This window comes from Trichomycterus rosablanca, chromosome 6, assembly GCF_030014385.1.
Source record: "Trichomycterus rosablanca isolate fTriRos1 chromosome 6, fTriRos1.hap1, whole genome shotgun sequence".
Lineage (NCBI taxonomy): Eukaryota > Metazoa > Chordata > Actinopteri > Siluriformes > Trichomycteridae > Trichomycterus > Trichomycterus rosablanca.
The window spans coordinates 34,208,854-34,226,793 of record NC_085993.1 but is presented as its reverse complement, the minus strand read 5'-3'; the positions used below and the strand labels follow the sequence as shown (position 1 = coordinate 34,226,793).

The 17,940-nt window shown below is 38.6% G+C and overlaps 1 protein-coding gene across 1 annotated transcript in view; it reads left to right on the top strand.

The window, feature by feature from the left end:
- The first annotated feature begins 3,982 nt into the window (after positions 1-3,982).
- Positions 3,983-17,940, top strand: part of kcnh7 (potassium channel, voltage gated eag related subfamily H, member 7) — a 65,811-nt gene continuing 51,853 nt past the window's right edge. The window contains exons 1-2 of the mRNA XM_062997724.1: positions 3,983-4,318; positions 8,458-8,688. Coding sequence (XP_062853794.1) covers positions 4,243-4,318; positions 8,458-8,688 — 307 coding nt within the window. The 5' untranslated portion in view covers positions 3,983-4,242. The remainder of the gene's footprint in view (positions 4,319-8,457; positions 8,689-17,940) is intronic.

Sequence of the window (17,940 nt, the reverse complement as noted above, 5' to 3'; positions counted from 1 at the left end):
GTAAAGTAAGGATAAAGTAAGTGTACTACAGAATACAAAAAGTCATTGGATTTCATCGCTCCTGTTTTTTTGTTTTTTTTTTCTACTAAGAAATAACTTTGGCGGTGGTGATTAATGACAGTTATGGCATTATACTGTACTACATTTTCTACAGCTAAAATCACAAATGATGGCCCAACATTGGCTACTTGGGCAATCCTGACAAAACCTTAACTGACTTAGGCTGCTTTCTGATAGCATTTTATTATTGACAAGTATAGTTTGAATCTACTTTTGAGGAGTTTTAAATAAGCACACTGTTTTTGACTTTGAGCTTATAAATATAAACAAAAAAGTGAAAAATGTAGACATCACAAACAAATAATATTTGCCGTAGCCTAGTGGTTAAGGTACTGGACTAGTAACCAGAAGGCCGCTGGTTCGAGCCCCACCACTGCCAGGTTGCCACTGTTGGGTCCTTGAGCAAGGCCCTTAACCCTCAATTGCTCAGACAGTATACTGTAACTGTGATGTAAGTCGCTTTGGATGAAGGTGTCTGCTAAATGCCGAAAATGTAAATGTAATATTAATACTTTCTGCAAACCTGTTTGTAATTACAGTATGAGATGACTGTGTTAACAAATATTTTCTTGTTTCCAGCATAAATGGATAGTCTTTAGTTTTGTTTTATGAAACAAAAAGAAAAAAAAAGTTATTTTATTAATATTTACAGCTAAATAGTTGAGCTATTTAGGTCTAAGATTTGAATGTTTGCCCAGCTTTAGTCGCAGTTCATGTACTTGAAACCACAAGCTGAAGAGAAACATTTGCTCGTAATCACCACTAGATGGAAGCACTGATATAGTCTTTCATAAACTATACGTTTTGCCCTTGCTATCCAAACCTAACAAACAGGGCAAGCCGTAGCCTAGTGGTTAAAGCACAGGACTAGTAACCCAAAGGTTGCTGGTTTAATCCCCACCACTGCTAGGTTACTGCTGCTGGGCCCTTGAGCAAGGCCCTTAACCCTCAGTTGCTCAGACTGTAACTGTAATGTAAGTCACTTTAAATAAAGGCGCCCGCTGAATGCTGTAAATGTAAATGTGACAAACAACACTAGAAGTGACTCGATGATACCGTACAGTGTAAAATGTAAATGTGAACTGTCTTAATTTAGTAGAAGAGGTTGAGGTTTTAGTCATTAAAAGGACACACTGATTACATCCCAATCAGGATCACATGGGTCCACTGGCACCTAGAAACTGAGCTCAAGACAGGACTCCACCCTGATAATGTCACCATACATTTAGCCATTTACTCATCCATTTCTAGGGTTCATTAAGAGCAGTTATTCCACTATCTGCATGTTTTCATAGATAGGGAGGAAGCATGGAACAGTGAGCAAAAGTAAACTTTAAACCCAACTTTAAAGTAGGTAGGTAGATAGGTAGGTAGAATGTTTAATCTAATCGACCAGGGTGCAACACAGAACAAAAAGTGCAAGACAATATACACGGTGCAGATAAAAAACAGTACAGCAAATACAAAATACATTTCTAATCTAAAAAGTAATTAAGGGAGACAAGACTAGAGACAAGTGTAGTGTTGGCCAGTACATGGTACTGAGTAAATGATAGGTGAGGTAAATAAATATATTCTGATATACGTACAGTTAGCAGCCAAGATATAACAAGAGTAAGGTGCAATATTGTGCAAATTGCAATATTATGCAAAGATGCAAGTAATACAGTGTTTGATATGATTTTCTTATTTAGTTAACAAATAAAGGACGCTTCTGGCCAAATATTACCTTTATGCAAACTTGCCCCTGACCACATCAGGTTATGTAAATATATTCATTCATGTTCACTCTCTGCCTCTAGTTACAGTCGTGGTGGGTCTGGCACCACCTGAAAGACACAGGATGCAAGGCAGGAACACACCCTGCAGCAAGCACTAATCCATTGCAGGGTTAAACAAACTTACACATTTAATTACTCATTTGCTCACTAATCCTCTGGGGCATTTTAGAGTAGTCCGTTCATCTCCTAAATGTTAATAAGAGGAAAATACTGGAGGAAATTAGTGCAGACAGGAAGAACATAACAAACAATTGCCAAAAGCACTGGTCAAAGTCTGGGCCTTAGGAACCATGTTAATGCATGGTAATCTGTCTGGTTATTATACTAAAACTACAAAAAATAATAACTACATTAATAACAACATTTGAGTTTACAGTATTTACAAATCCTAAATCTGAAATCTGTCATTTTTTTTTAGCAAAACAACATCATTTTTGGTTTGATCAAGACAGGACTCCACCCTGATAATGTCACCACACATTTAGCCATTTACTCATCCATTTCTAGGGTTCATTAGGAGCAGTTATTCCACTAGTTATTTCACAATACTATTTAATATAAAGTGTTTCTACTGAATAAAATGCAGGGCATGGGCCAATGTAAACTGATTCATTAATACTAGAAATAATAAGCATACAATATGTTGTTTCTCACACATCCCACCTACAGCATCACCCAGCAACTTATTCCATACATTAACAATGACTGTTTCTTGTTTTTGTTTTTTCCCCCCCAGATCATTTTAACAGCTAATCATGTTCCACAAATGTGATTCAGGGGTGGCACAATGGCAGCGCTGGTAAAAAGGATATTAACATGGGTGTTGTGGACCTGGGTTCAATTCTCTTATCATTGAAGTCTTGCAAGGTCTCACTGCATACACATGGGTTTCCTCCAGGTATTCCAGCTTTCTTCAAACTCCCAAAAACATGTGTACTGACTTGCTCTTATGTGTAAGGCAGTGAAGGGGTGAGTAAATTATGACTTAAATTAAGAGTTAAACTGAAGTGCTGTCTATGGTAAACATCTACATCTAGTGTTTTCTGGTGGTGCCAAACCCACTGCAATTCTGACCTAAAGTGGTTTGTAAAAATTAATAAATAAATGAATAAAAAATGTCAAAGCAGTGCTAACTCCAGATTACTCCAACACAGCAAATATAGTCCAGAGTAACAGTGGCTTTCAATCTATTAATAGATTTTTTAGACATATCAGTATCAAAATATTAAACATACTTCAATCTGTGTCAAGTTATTCAATAGACAATGCTGTAAAGTATTGGCCAGTGATAGCTCAGTGGTTAAGGTACTGGACTAGTAAACAGAAGATTGCTGGTTCAAGCCCCGCCACCACCAAGTTGCCACTGTTGGGTCCTTGAGCAAAGCCCTTAACCCTCAATTGCTCATTGTGTAAGTCGCTTTGGATAAAAGCATCTGTTAAATGCTGAAAATGTAAAGTAATAAAATATTAAGAGGCAGGGACTTCATTTAATTCACTCACTCACTTTCTTAACCGCTTATCCAATTAGGGTCGCGGGGCACAGTAACACCCTGGACGGGGCACCAGTCCATCGCAGGGCATTTATTGTATTTGTTGTATCTACTTTGTGCAGAATGTTAGTGGTGCAGTTGCATTACAGCTAAATAGGCAAAGCCGTTTGGGTCAGTCTGTGAGGAGTTTGACATGTGTTTAAGTGGGTCTGGTAATACTACATCGGTCACCTTGAGCTCCAGAAATAACTGACCTCTCTAAGTAAGTCAACAACATCCACTCGTTTAGTGTTCAGTGTGAGTGATACAGTGTTGGTGGAAAAATAGAGAATCACACGTGCTCTAGGTCGCTGTTGTCTCAGATACTGTTTCCTTACGGACACACGTCACTGATCGTCGGATATTCGGCTGAGATCAAACACGAATAATAGGCTACACGACTGTACTCTGAAGAGGTGTACTACTTTACACCATATTTAAAACTGCTTTGTTCTATTTTGGAAATCGCTTCAGGCGCGCCTTTCACTGAGGGATTTCATGTGCTTCTCCGGCTGTCATCCCATTGGTGTTTTCTGAGAATGGCACAGTGAATAGGAACGCTGCACAAGGAGCACAAGGGCATGTGAAAAGCACTTACAGCGTGAACAGAGACGCACATACACAGGGAGACGCGCGCATCTACCGCAGGAAGCAGACGCACATACGAAGGAAGCCATCAAGGAGACCAAAACACCTACCACGGGAAGAGTGGCGCACATACAGAGGAAAGAGGAGTGCACCTACAGCGGGGTGAAATCAGAAAACCAAGCTGATCTGCAGCAGTGAAGGAAAGCGCAGATCGAGCAGAAATGACTTATTTTGGAAACAGCATTTGTAACCTTGACCAGCGGTGCGCCTAAACCAGTGCAATTATGCCGGTGCGACGAGGTCATGTGGCTCCGCAGAACACCTTTCTGGGAATTATTATCCGCAAATTCGAGGGTCAGAGTAAGTGTCACCTTGTGTTAACATTTTAGTGTGATGCAGATTGTGTAAGAAATCTACAAAAATGACTTATTTTTATTCCTACCAGTTATTATAGTAAAATTCAAGACAATAAAGAAATCTTGGCTGTTTGGTCTTGCTTACTTTAAAATGGTTACAACATAATTCAGTTTGGTTTAGAGTTAGATTTGATTTAGATGTAGATATGCTAGGATTTTTAAAAAGTCAGCTGATGTTCCATGATTCATCCATGCACTTATTCATATCGGTTCTCTCGGTATACAAACGCAAACATGGTAAAATGAGTTTTAAATTGGACAGTCATCTGATATGATTTATTGAAGTTTCTTTCTTCTCGTTCTTAGTCAATAAACATCCAGCAATGAACAACATTGCATGTTACCACTTTTCAATAAAAGAGAAACAAACTACTTTCTAATTAAAGTAATTTTAAACGCGAGGTTTTTCTGTGTTAAAGAACTAAGGGAGCGTCTAAAAAGTGTATGAAGCGTAAAAATGTTCAAAATAAATTAAAGATTGTAGTAGTTAGTAGTGACTTGTACTACTAACAACACCCGCATTTTAAAATAAAAGTCCTACAGTATGAATGTAGTAATAAATCATACAATCTAAAAAAATCTATGTTACACTTCCACATGCCGTTTTGGGATGGCTGGGGTAGAAATGGAAGTTTCATGTTTACGTAGGACCGGCAACAGTTAGGACAGGCAAGGGACATGGATTGATTCCAGTAGCCTAACTACAGCGGCCTAACTACAGCGTAAATGCTGGTAAATGGTGGTGACTCTGCTTGTGCTCTTTGCTTTTTATATATACTTTCCATCTTTTCTTAATGGTCGTGTATTTTGCAGGGGCTCATCGCTGATACCCCTGTGTGGCAAGCGCATGGCAACCTGCCTTTTTTGATGCTTAGACAGCTTAACATATGTCATCATGGGGCGAACATCTTCTTTCTTCTGGTTGAGCGTGTGAAGTGTGATATACCCAACTTCCCTTTGCGCATTTCTGTTCTATCGCCTCTCCGCTTTAGGCTGTAGATTTTGATTGAGGTTTTCTTCTCGTTATTTTGTAGTTGTCTTTACGTTTGTGGCTCCTTAGCCACAGTAGTGTTCTACGCACGATCCACCTTGTTACAAGTTAGATTCACCAAGGTTTTCCCATTTGGTGATAATGGCCCTTACTGTGGAGTCCTAGCATTTTACACCTACTCTTCTGACCCATTTTAGAATCATATAATTTAATGAAAGTGTTACTGTAGAAACTTGACTGCTTGACTAATGGTAAGGTTCAAGATGAGTGAGATATATATTTTATAGTGCTGACTAAAACCATGCCTGGCTGTGTTCAATTAGCCAAACAATCTCTGCCTCAAGAATCAATGTAAGGATATTTAAGTTCATAATTCATCAGTAAGGAATGTAGGAAAATAAGAAATACAGATTACACTTTATTCCAGACAAACCAGTGATGTTCTGATTTATTATAATCAAATATTCTTTTCTACCGTACACCATTGGGGGGCACGTACCAGTGCACTCTTAGTGCTGGCCCCAAGCCTGGGTACGTAGAGAGGGTTGTGTCAGAAAGGGCATCCAGTGTTAAACAATCACCTCTAGTATTGTTGTTTAACAGGGTACTAATGGAAACTATGCTACTGTTGGGCCATGGAGGGGAATGAGGTGAAAAAAGAGAAAGAATGTTCTACCGCAGAGAGAAAGGCGAAAGGGTAGGAAGATGTACAAAGAGGTCAGAGTTGGAAGACTAAACATAGGCACTATGGCTGTTAAAAGGAGAGAGCTAGCTGATATGATGGAGAGGAGAAGGGTTGACATACTATGTGTGCAAGAGACCAAGTGGAAGGGATTAAACTGTTCTACCATAGTGTAGATAGGAGATAGGAGGGAATGTAGAGGTAATTATGAATGTAGTGGAGGTGAGAAACAATGAGTGTGAAACTTGAAATTGATGGAGTGCTGGTAAATGTCATCAGTGTATATGCCCCACAAGTGGGTTGTGAGACAGAGGATAAAGAAAATTTAAAGTAAGTGGTGAAGAGGGGTACATAAAGAAGAGAGAGCTGTGATTGGAACTTGTTGTTACTTCAATTGGCATGTTGGTGATGGGATGAGATAGGTAGATATGGGTAGATATGGTGTTAGGAACAGCAATAATGAAGGGCAGGTGGTAGTAAATTGTGCAAAAAGGATGGAGATGACTGTAGTGAACACACATTTAAAGTAGATGGAGGAACACAGGGTTGCATAAGTGTGGGGAAATGTGCACACAGGTGGACTATATTTTATGAAGAAAGGACATCTTTGGAATGTTTTGAAGGTGAAGAGGAGGAAGAGAGTAAGGGTGAAACCAAGGATCAGATAGTGTATGTTAAAGAAAAAAAGACTCTGGTGTGAAAATCAGAGAAGAGGTGTGACAGGCACTGGGTGGTGGTGAAGGGGTGCTAGACAACTGAGCTACGACTGCAAAGTGGTGGACAGAGAAAGAAAAAAAAGAGACTTGATGGTGGAGTAAAGAAAGTTTAAAAAGAAAGATGTTGTCAGGGAAAAAAACTGGGATCTCCAGAGAGATGAAAAGAGTGGAGAGTAAGGCAAAGAAGTGAAATAAAAAAGGCAAACGGCAAGCTGTATGAGAAGAGATTGACACTAAGAAAGGTGAAAAAGACTTGTAGTGATTGGCCATACAACTGAACAGAGCTTGGAAGGATATACAGCAGGATAGTATGATAAAGGATGCAGATGGAAATGTGCTGACAAATAAAAAGAGTTTACTAACAAGGTGGAAAGTGTATTTTGATAAGCTAATGAATGAAGAAAATGAGAATGGAATGCTGGATGATGTAGAGATAGTAAACCAGGGAGTGCTTTAGATTAGCAAGGAGGAAGTAAGGTCAGAGAATGAAAGATAGTTGGCCCAGTTGACATACCAGTGGATGCATGGCAATGTTTACGAGAGTTGACAGTAAAGTTTTTAACTAGATTGTTTAATAAAATCTTGCTATGTGAGCGGATGCATGAGGAGTTGAAAAGAAGCGTAATGGTCCGATTTTTAAGAATAAGGGTGATGTGCAGAACGGCAGCAACTAAAGAGGCATGAAGTTGATAAGCCACAGCATGAAGATCTGGGAAAGAGTAATGGTTCTAGGTTGGTTGCTTGGGAATGTTAGTAAAGTAGTATAGGGAAGGCCAAAAGGAGTTGTGTTGTGTGTAGACCTAGAGAAAGCTTATAAAGTATGTGAGGGTAGTGCAAAATATGTAAGAGGACAGTGTGACAGCAATGAAATAAACAGTAAGAATGACAGATGGGTTTAAAGTGCAAGTGGGACTGCATTAAGGGTCAGCTTTAAGTACTTTCTTGTTTGCAGTGGTCACAGACAGACTGACAGATGAAGTAAGATGGATTCTCTAAGGAATATGATCGTGAATGACATTGTGATTTTATTAGGTTGAAAAGAGGCTTGAGAGATGGAGGTATACCTTGGAGAGAAGGGGAATAAAAATTAGCAGAAATGTGTGTAAATGTGTGTGAATGAGAGGGAGGGTGGCGGAAAGGTTAAGTTGCATGGAGATGAGGTTAAAAGTGGATGGATTTATATAGTTGGGGTTGAGTGTACAAAGTAATGGAGTGTGTGGTAGAGAGGTGTGAAGGAGAGTGCAGGCAGGGTGGAATAGATGTTGTAGAGTGGCAGAAGTAATTTGTGATAGAATGGTATCTGCCAGTAAAAAGGAAGGTTTACAGGACAGTAGTAATGCATGTAATATTTAATAGCTTGGAGATGGGGGCACTGACAAAAAGAAAAAGCTGGAGGTGGCAGAGATGAAGATGCAGTGATGCTCATTGAGAGTGACAGGGATGGACAAGGAGACAGTTTGGAAGGTGAAATTAAGATGTTTTGTGCATGTACAGAGGCAAGACAGAGATAATTGATTCACTGTGGTAACCATGTACAAGAAAAAAGAAGACAAACCCTTTACTAATGTAAGAAAAATAGCCACTTGTGATTGTTTTACTTTTAAATGTGCACATAACAGCCTATATTATCACAGTGAAGTGCAGCATTCTAGCTTGAAGCTCTGCTAGACTTACCCCTTTCTTTTCTTTTACAGATAAGAAGTTTGTAATAGCAAATGCACGGGTGCAAAACTGCGCCATCATCTTCTGCAATGATGCATTCTGCGAGATGACCGGCTTCTCGCGGCCGGACATTATGCAAAAGCCATGCACCTGCGATTTCCTGCACGGCCAGCTGACCAAGCGACATGCCATTGCTCAAATAGCACAGGCCTTGCTCGGCTCAGAGGAGAGAAAAGTGGAAATCACTTACCACCGCAAGGACGGTGAGTGCATTGGGGTTTGAGATGCTTGTGTGCCTATGAAAAATCAATAAGGTGTCAGTGAAAATAACATCAAACTGGTTTGCAAACTGAGCGCTGATACATGTGTATGACCTTAAATACTACAGTAGAGGCCAAACAATTGTACACTTGTAGGGGATATGTAAGTTTTTTTGTAGGCATTGACAAAATATGACACAATCTTCAGGGTTAAAATTGTGATTCATGCACAGGGGCACAGTGATGCTAAAATGGGAAAGGGCCTTCCCCAAAATGTTGCCACAAAGTTGGAAAGTTTATGTTTTTATACACCTGTTAGAAGTGGGTATGGCTTAACACTCAATAATTAATAATTCTTAAAATTTCTGTAATAATTAGTTCATTCAGCCAATCCAGGTAGTGACCAAACCTAAGAGTGTGACCAAATACGGTGAAGGCCTCAGATATGTGAGTATGGGGGTGGAATGGGAATGGTCTGTCTTTATGACATGCTGCATTTTGGTATTCATGTAACGCTTGTACATAGCAGATGGTTAATTGCTAAATACAAGTGTACTCAGATGAGGTGCTTTTTATTAGCTATATTTAGGAGTGGTCTGACCCAGGCAGTGTGGCTGTAGATTTTCCTTTCTAGAAGTGATTGCCTTTTAGATTGTACCCTGAGCGCAACGCAGTAACGCACCCCGAATAGGATGCCAATCCATTGTGAATCCTTGGCCACCCCCCTCATATACAGCCAATCATGTGTTTATGTAGAGGCCTAATCGGCCAACAACACCACTCGAGATTCAAACCCTGAATCAAAGCTGTAGTGGACTAGTGTAATTTACCACTGCATCACCCAAGCAGCATTTTATATACAGTACATATATCATTCAATAAAAATTATTGTGCTGTCAAAAACAAGCAGTCATTTTTAAATTTCTACAGAATTTACAGTTACAGTTGCTGCTTTACAGCTACAGTTACAGCTACATATGCTTTTAAACCACAGTGTCTGCTGCCATCTGTTCAGTACATGGGGGATTCATGCTGGAATGGCAAGTCATCTGGTGGAAATTATGAGGTTCTATTGATCACTTTGCATGTCAACATAAGAGTTAACGATAAAGTAGTTTTAAAGGACCGGTCGCTCTCTTCAGTTCAAACACACTGTCCTGGTGATGATCACTTAATCCAGAATAATAATGCTACTTCAATTATTTAAAAGTGGTTTGATTAACATCAGGATAAAACTCTTGCTCCTTCCATTACCCTCCAGGTCTAAAGGTATAAACATCTTTGAACCTTTATAAAAGATTCTGAGTGCAGAATATGAAGTAGATCTTTATCTCCTAAAGACCAAGAGAGGCAGAAAGACAAAGATAGAACAAGTGACAGAGGAAGAGAAAGAAAGCTGGGGGAGGTAACAACAGACAAAGAGAAAAACAGATGGAGGGTTACTGAGTGACTGAATGACTGAGTGATTGTAGGTAGAAGCCTGTGAGCTGTTGTGACAGCTTGTCTTCTTCAGTCTGACAGCAGCACATGGTAAAATTTAAAGCTCCCGGAGGCGACCTCGAACCCATTCATGTTTCTAACAAATGAGAGAGGATTTCATAATAACAGCAATGTGATCATAGCTTGCTTTAAAAATGGGCCTAAATACAGTGCCTTAAAGAAGTATGGATTCCTCGAACCTTCTATCACATAAGTATCTGTCACGTATATTAAACAAATGTGAACTTGAAAAACACAATATATTTTGTAAATTACAGTGGTACCTTGAAACTCAGTGTCAGTTGGTTCTGGGAGTGGTGTTGAGTTTAAAAGACATTGAGTTTTATGGTATTTTTTCCCATAAGGATGTATGGAAAACCTGTTAATGCGTTCCATGGTTCCGTGGAACTGCATTTTATTTAGGCTAATGTAAAATAAAGGGGTTGTATTTGACACTTATATACTGAAAATAACACAAATATAATATAAAAAACACTGACATACAATTAAAAAACAGTTCAATAAAAAAAAAAAAATCAATCAAAAATACAATAAAACCTGTATTTTACCTTTACTACTTTATTGTTTCCTTACGCTTCTAAATTAGTAGAATGAACAAATAAGCAGTAATAATTAAGAGAGGTTTAGTGTTCCTATGTCGTTCTTTTAAAACATTAAGTTACATTATTTTCGATTATTTACTATAAGCATTTTAGTCTCTCTCGGAAAAGCTGATTCGATACAATTTCTCAGAACCCTGAGCTATAACACAGGTTTAAAAGTGAAACAGAAGGAAAATTCCGCTAAACACAGATACATGTGGAGCTTTCAGAGTAAATTTGATGGTTATTCCACACAAATGCAGATTTGTCTCGTGTTCGCATGACGTTTCACCGCACCGCTAAAGCCGAGCACTGAGCAAAGCAGCAGTCGCACACACATTGAGTTTAAGGGAAACGATGAGTTTAAGTGTACAGATTTCTCGACGAAGGGCGTTGAGTTTCAAAGATTTTTAGTTTAGGGGACGTTGAGTTAGGTACCACTGTATTTGATTTAAGTAAAGTTACTAGTTATTAGTAAGTTTTTAAAAAGTTTACTAAATTCACTTCATAAGCCAATTTAGCTGATTAAACATAGACAAAAACGTTTTTTGTTTTATTTTTATGTTTTACCACAGTTTTATCCTGGTCAGGGTTGTGGTGGGTTTGGTTTCCCCAGAATACCTCTGAGTGCAATGCAGTAATGCACCCCGAATAGGACGCCAATCCATTGTGGATCCTCTGCATTAACGTAGACACCTAATTCCCAAAACCCTGAATCCCAGCTGTACTGGGCTAGTGTAATTTACCACTGCGTCACCCAAGTAGCAATTTATATACATATAATATTCAATAAAAATCATTTTTCTGTCGAAAACAAGCAGTCATCTTTACATTTCTACAGAATTCACAGTTACAGTTGGCATTACTGCAGTAAGTAAATTAAACCAACTTAGAGGGTGGTCTGACCATGGCAGTGTGGTTGTAGATTTTCCTCCTTATAAGTGATTGCCTTTTAGATTGTCTTGAATCATTTGTTCAGATGCTTGTTTTAAATATATTAATTAGATTCCTTGTTTTGAATGTGTCTTTGACTTACTAATAGACCTCACAAAGGGGATGAACTGTTTATCTTGGTGAAATAGCTAGAAACGGCTTGTTCACAAATGTACTGTCTTTTTATTAGACAGAAAGCTATTGTGGTACTTACTACCATATTTGAAATGTGCATTAAGGCGATAGAACATTTAACCACTAAACTACTTTTATACTTTTAAGGCACTGTAAAAGCAGTATTGTGTGCTTTTATAATGTATGCATGTCTATGTATACATTTAAACGTGTCTGTATTAAAACAGATTTGTTCTGTTATGGAAACTCACACCTGTGGTAATTAACGCATACAGTATGTGTAAGGAACAGTGGTGTCAGCTGGCACAGTGCAGACTGAATGTCAGAGCCGGGCACTGCCAAGACAAGCAAATTTCGATTGTGCCAGCCATTACTCATGAGTCAGAGCTTGAATTAATTAACTGATGCCATAATCAGATGCAGAAACCAATGAATGAGAGAGCAACATGTCAACATTAATTTTTTCTTCTGCTTACAAAGTTCCAGTTAAAACCCTGTAACCTGTTTACTTGCATTAAAGACCCATAATGAAGATGATTACAGTTACCTAGGTCTTAAATAAATAGTCAGAATAAAAAAATCTAATTAGCCTATTAATTAAAGTATTTGGTGTTTGATGTATTTCTAATTTTGCACTTCAGCTAAAAGGCCAATGTATTTAACATGTACGTGCTATAAATATTTAACTAAAACTTAAAAATCATGGGTTTTAAGAACAGTATGAGGTTCTTGGTTTTATTGCATCTTATAGTATGTACCAACTTTTCCAGAGTTTGTAGATTTGAAGCTTTTCACACAACTAAAAAAGATGTGAAGGGCCAAATGTGTGTGAAAATCCTCCCTAATTATAAAGGTCAGATGTTTTAACCACATCTGTTAACAAATGTATTTAATTAATTATATAAAATGTATTAATTATATGTAATCAATTATGTTGCCACAGTTTGGGGAAGGCCTTTTGCTGTCTCAGCATGATGCCTGTGTTTTGTCACACACACACACACACACACATTCAATATTAAAGTATTAATATTATTCAATATTGGAACAGGATGTTTAACAAAATTATCATCAAGTGTATCATCAAGCCTGTATAGTTTTGGCCATATGGTGTAGCTTTCAGGTGTTAAACACAGTATTTTTGGTCATATGGTGTAGCTTTCAGGTGTTAAACACAGTATTTTTGGTCATATGGTGTAGCTTTCAGGTGTTAAACACAGTATTTTTGGTCATATGGTGTAGCTTTCAGGTGTTAAACACAGTATTTTTGGTCATATGGTGTAGCTTTCAGGTGTTAAACACAGTATGTTTGGTCATATAGTGTAGCTTTCAGGTGTTAAACACAGTATTTTTGGTCATATGGTGTAGCTTTCAGGTGTTAAACAGTATTTTTTGTATTTGATGCAACACAGAAACCATTTTGTAATGAAACTGAAGAGCATGTATGATTGAATGACCTGCCACTTCACACACTGCTCACGTGGCCAAAAAAGTGATGTGTTTAATTTAGATTTCTGTGGTTACTAGAGGCTTCTTATAAAAATGCATTAGGCTGGAACTGATGTGCACTTACAATGATCAATCATCCCTATCATTTCACTTCATCCTATTTCTTCTGGATATTACACACACACACACCTTAATTTATATTTTGCCTCACATTAAGCTAGCACATACATAGTGTAATGGTAATGAAAAACACCAGATTTGTTCTCCACTGATGGCCAAAACCTCCCAGTAAGCCATTTCATTCAGCAACAAGGCTATTACCTTTCATTCCCAGTATTATGTTCAGTATTCCAACACCTCTTGCTAGATTATAAGCTATTCATAGCTGTTTCGTGCAGATACTGCACATGTTTAAATAAAAGAATAAAAAACACAGCTTTGATTTTAAACAGATTTACATCCACCTCTATTACAAATCACTCAGCGATAAAATCTAATTAGTTTTTCTGCTTTTGCTTCTTTGATTTAAACACCCTTCACTTTCCTGTAAGTAAATTGTCATGTATTGATGTACTTAAGTGTTCACTTGTCTTAGTTTCTTTTTAGTGAGGTGGAAGCAAAGGCTGCTAAAACATGAATATTTTATTTAGTAATATAAAATAATATTAAAAATGATTTATTTGGTGTATTGACAACTTTCCACGTCCCCTTGAGTGTGAATAAATAGTTTACTGGGTGATTATGTGCTACCCTGTGCTTGACCAGTGCCCCGTATGCCAGGATGTACACTGATCAGCCATAACATTAAAACCACCTTCTTGTTTCTACACTCACTGTCCATTTTATCAGCTCCACTTACCATATAAGTGCACTTTGTAGTTCTACAATTACTGACTGTGGTCCATATGTTTCTCTGCATGCTTTGTTAGCCCCCTTTCATGCTGTTCTTCAATGGTCAGGACTCTCCCAGGACCACTACAGAGCAGGTATTATTTAGGTGGTAGATCATTCTCAGCACTGCAGTGACACTGACATGGTGGTGGTGTGTTATTGTGTGTTGTGCTGGTATGAGTGGATCAGACACAGCAGCGCTGCTGGAGTTTTTTAAACACCTCACTGTCACTGCTGAACTGAGAACAGTCCACCAACCAAAAATATCCAGCCAACAGCGCACTGTAGGCAGCGTCCTGTGACCACTCAAACAGCAGCAATAGATGAGCGCTCGTCTCTGACTTTACATCTACAAAGTGGACCAACTAGGTAGGAGTGTCTAATAGAGTGGACAGTGAGTGGACACGGTATTTAAAAACTCCAGCAGCGCTGCTGTGTCTGATCCACTCATACCAGCACAACACACACTAACACACCACCACCATGTCATTGTGAACAGGGTGCCAGCAGGCTATAAAGATATGTAGAGAAACAGATAGACTGCAGTCAGTAATTGTAGAACTACAAAGTGCTTCTATATGGTAAGTGGAGCTGATAAAATGGACAGTGAGTGTAGAAACAAGGAGGTGGTTTTAATGTTCTGGCTGATCGGTGTATTTCTGTCTTGCAGCCACTAGCCTAAATGAAACAGTTAATGAAAATGAATTATGCAACGACAGTACAATTATTATTATTATTACTATAGGTTTAAAGGCTAAACTGCATCACCCTGTAGATATGTAGTCCTAATCCCTGATACTAACAATAGTCAACCACTGATAAGACTTTAAAAGGCAACTGTCACATTTGGCTAACGTTTGGTTCCACTATCTCAGTAAGACTAGTGAGGGAAGAACATAATGTCTAGTGAGTGAAGGTCTGGAAAATGTAGTAGCACACTGCATCACATGGTATAAAACAAACACTCAACACAGTAAAAAAAAAAAAAGGAAAGTAATTCACCATTTTAATGAATGAACAATTTCACACAAAAAAATGAAAAAAAAATTTTGTTGTAGTAAATGTATTCAAGAAAAAAAATCCCTCATCAACAAATAATTAATCATGTGATCACAGCCTTTTTGCTCTTAAACAGGACAAATATGAAGAAATATATTGGGTTCAATATAAATGGCATTACATTTATATTTTCGGCATTTAGCAGACGCTCTTATCCAGAGCGACTTACAGAAGTACTTCCATAGTGAACATTACCTTACTCTAGTTTAAGAAGACAACAGTACAAGAATACTGTGCTTAGTAAAGAGATGGGTTTTTAATCGTCTTCTTAAGACATCGAGAGACTCAGATGTTCGAACAGACAGAGGAAATTTGTTCCACCACTTGGGTGCCAGTACAGAGAAGAGCCTTGATGCTTGTCTTCCTAGAGTTCTGGGTCGAGCAAGACTGTTGGCTCAGAGGTTGCGTGGTACAGAGCAGGGTTTTATTAGACCTCGAGGGTAGCTTGGGGCTGGTCCATTTTTGGCTTTGTAGGCGAGCATCAGTGTTTTAAACTGAATGCGGGCAGCTACAGGAAGCCAGTGAAGAGAACGCAGCAGTGGGGTGATGTGGCAGTGTTTAGGTTGGTAAAGACCAGGCGAGCAGCTGCATTTTGGATGAGTTGCAAGGGTTTAATAGTATAGTGGACATGGGAGCACCTGCCAGGAGGGAGTTACAGTAGTCCAGTCGTGAGACTACAAGTGACTGCACAAGAATCTGAGTGTCTTCCATGGAGAGAAATGGCAGAATCTTCCTGATGTTGTAGAGGAGGAACTGGCATGATCTTGTCATGTTGGCTACATGAGGAGAGAAGGTCAGCTGGTTATCCAGGACAACACCAAGGTTTATTACGTTATCGGATGGTCTGATCTGGGAGTCATCAGGAGAGATGACTAGATCCTGGGTTGGAGGTTGATCTGCACGAATAAGTAACAGCTCTGTCTTGCTGGGATTAAGTTTTAGGTGATGAGCTGACATCCATAGTGAGATATTTCGCAGACATGCTGAGATGCGAGCTGAGACTTGTGTGTCTGAAGGAGGAAATGACAGAATGAGCTGAGTATCATCTGCATAGGAGTAGTAAGAGAAGCCATGTGAGGCTATGACCTTACCAAGAGAGCAGGTGTAGATAGAGAATAGAAGTGGGCCAGGTACAGAGCCCTGAGGAACACCAGTTGAGAGAGAGCATGGAGGGGATACAGATCCCCTCCATGACAGCTGGTAGGGGCGCCCTTCCAGGTAGGAGGCCATCCATTGCCATGCCGAACCAGTTACTCCAATGTTGAAGAGAGTAGACAAGAGAATGCTGTGGTTTACTGTGTCAAAGGCTGCAAAGAGGTCAAGAAGAATGAGGACCGATGAAGGTTGGCTGCTTTGGCTGCATACAGCTTGTCAGTAACCGCCACAATAATTTTAATAATAATTTTAATATTTATGATTAAAACATTAATTACATTTAAGGAAATGTATAAACAAAGGGTTGTTTACCTAATTGACATGCTTTTCTTTACTTCGTTTAGTATACTTCATCTTTACTTTATTGTCCAAGTTTCTTTTATTTTAATTTGTTTCCATTTCATCGACTGCTTGTTCAGAGTCATGGTGGGACTTGTTCCACTTGAACCTATACATGGTGCTAAATTAATCGCAGGGCTTTGCCAATCCATCAGTCAGGTCTGTGCAGATGCCCAGCTGATCGATAGCACTGTGGGCTAGTGTAATAGGCTGCTGTGCAAACCAGACACCACTTTAAAAGATGCTTTAACAGTTTTATGTTCTGATGCTGCTGATGAATAAGACTGGCTTCTTTTGACCTATTTACAACCAGGGTTACGACAACCTGTCGCACACTATCAGAGGTGAAAGTGAGTCTCCTGTAACAGTAAGATGAGAGGACTATTGTTGAAATTTGAATTGTTGGAAAGTTTCATGTTTAAATATTTATGCTTTTTGTAGTTGTTTCTTTGGACTGGCATAGGGGATTCCTCTTTTGTGTTAAAGGTAAGCCCCGATCTTATCTGGAGCTAAAAAATTTGATCCTACCTAAAGGGGGTTTCCTTTCACATGAACAAGGAATCTCCTATAGCTAGTAAGTGCATACTTTTGTAGTCCTTCAAAAATAAAAAAAACCAAGACATTTAATATCATCACAGTAACAGCCACAAACACACACACACTTAGTATATATTTTTAAGCATAAAGTACAGTACTTCTGTATTCTGAATACAGCCTGTTTAAAATTTATATTTTACTAAATATACTAAACAAAATGATACATCAGAGACAAATGTTTAGCACAGAATTAGCCCTGACATTGTCTTGCTGAAATGACCGTCCTGGGAAAAGATGTTGCTTTGATTGTAGCATATGTCTCTTTCATTCCCCGAAATACGCCTCTGCAGTAATGACATCTTCACACCTGTGTAAGTCACCCATGTCTGAGTAGTAATGCACCCCCAAAGCATGACAGATACTGCCTTTTGTATCTTTTAATGATAATAGTCCTGAGGGTTTCTCATGCACTACTGTGTAAGGGCTCAGAGGTCACACACATTTACAAGTGGTTTCTAGCTTTGCTCTACACAGACAGAGATTTATATTTTTTCCTATTTTGCAATATTATGTGAGGTAGATGGTAAATTGCCTAAGTTGTTTGCCATCTTGCTTTTAACATTTTTAAAGGTTTAATTACAAACGTTGGAACACTGTATATGAATGATTTTTTTTA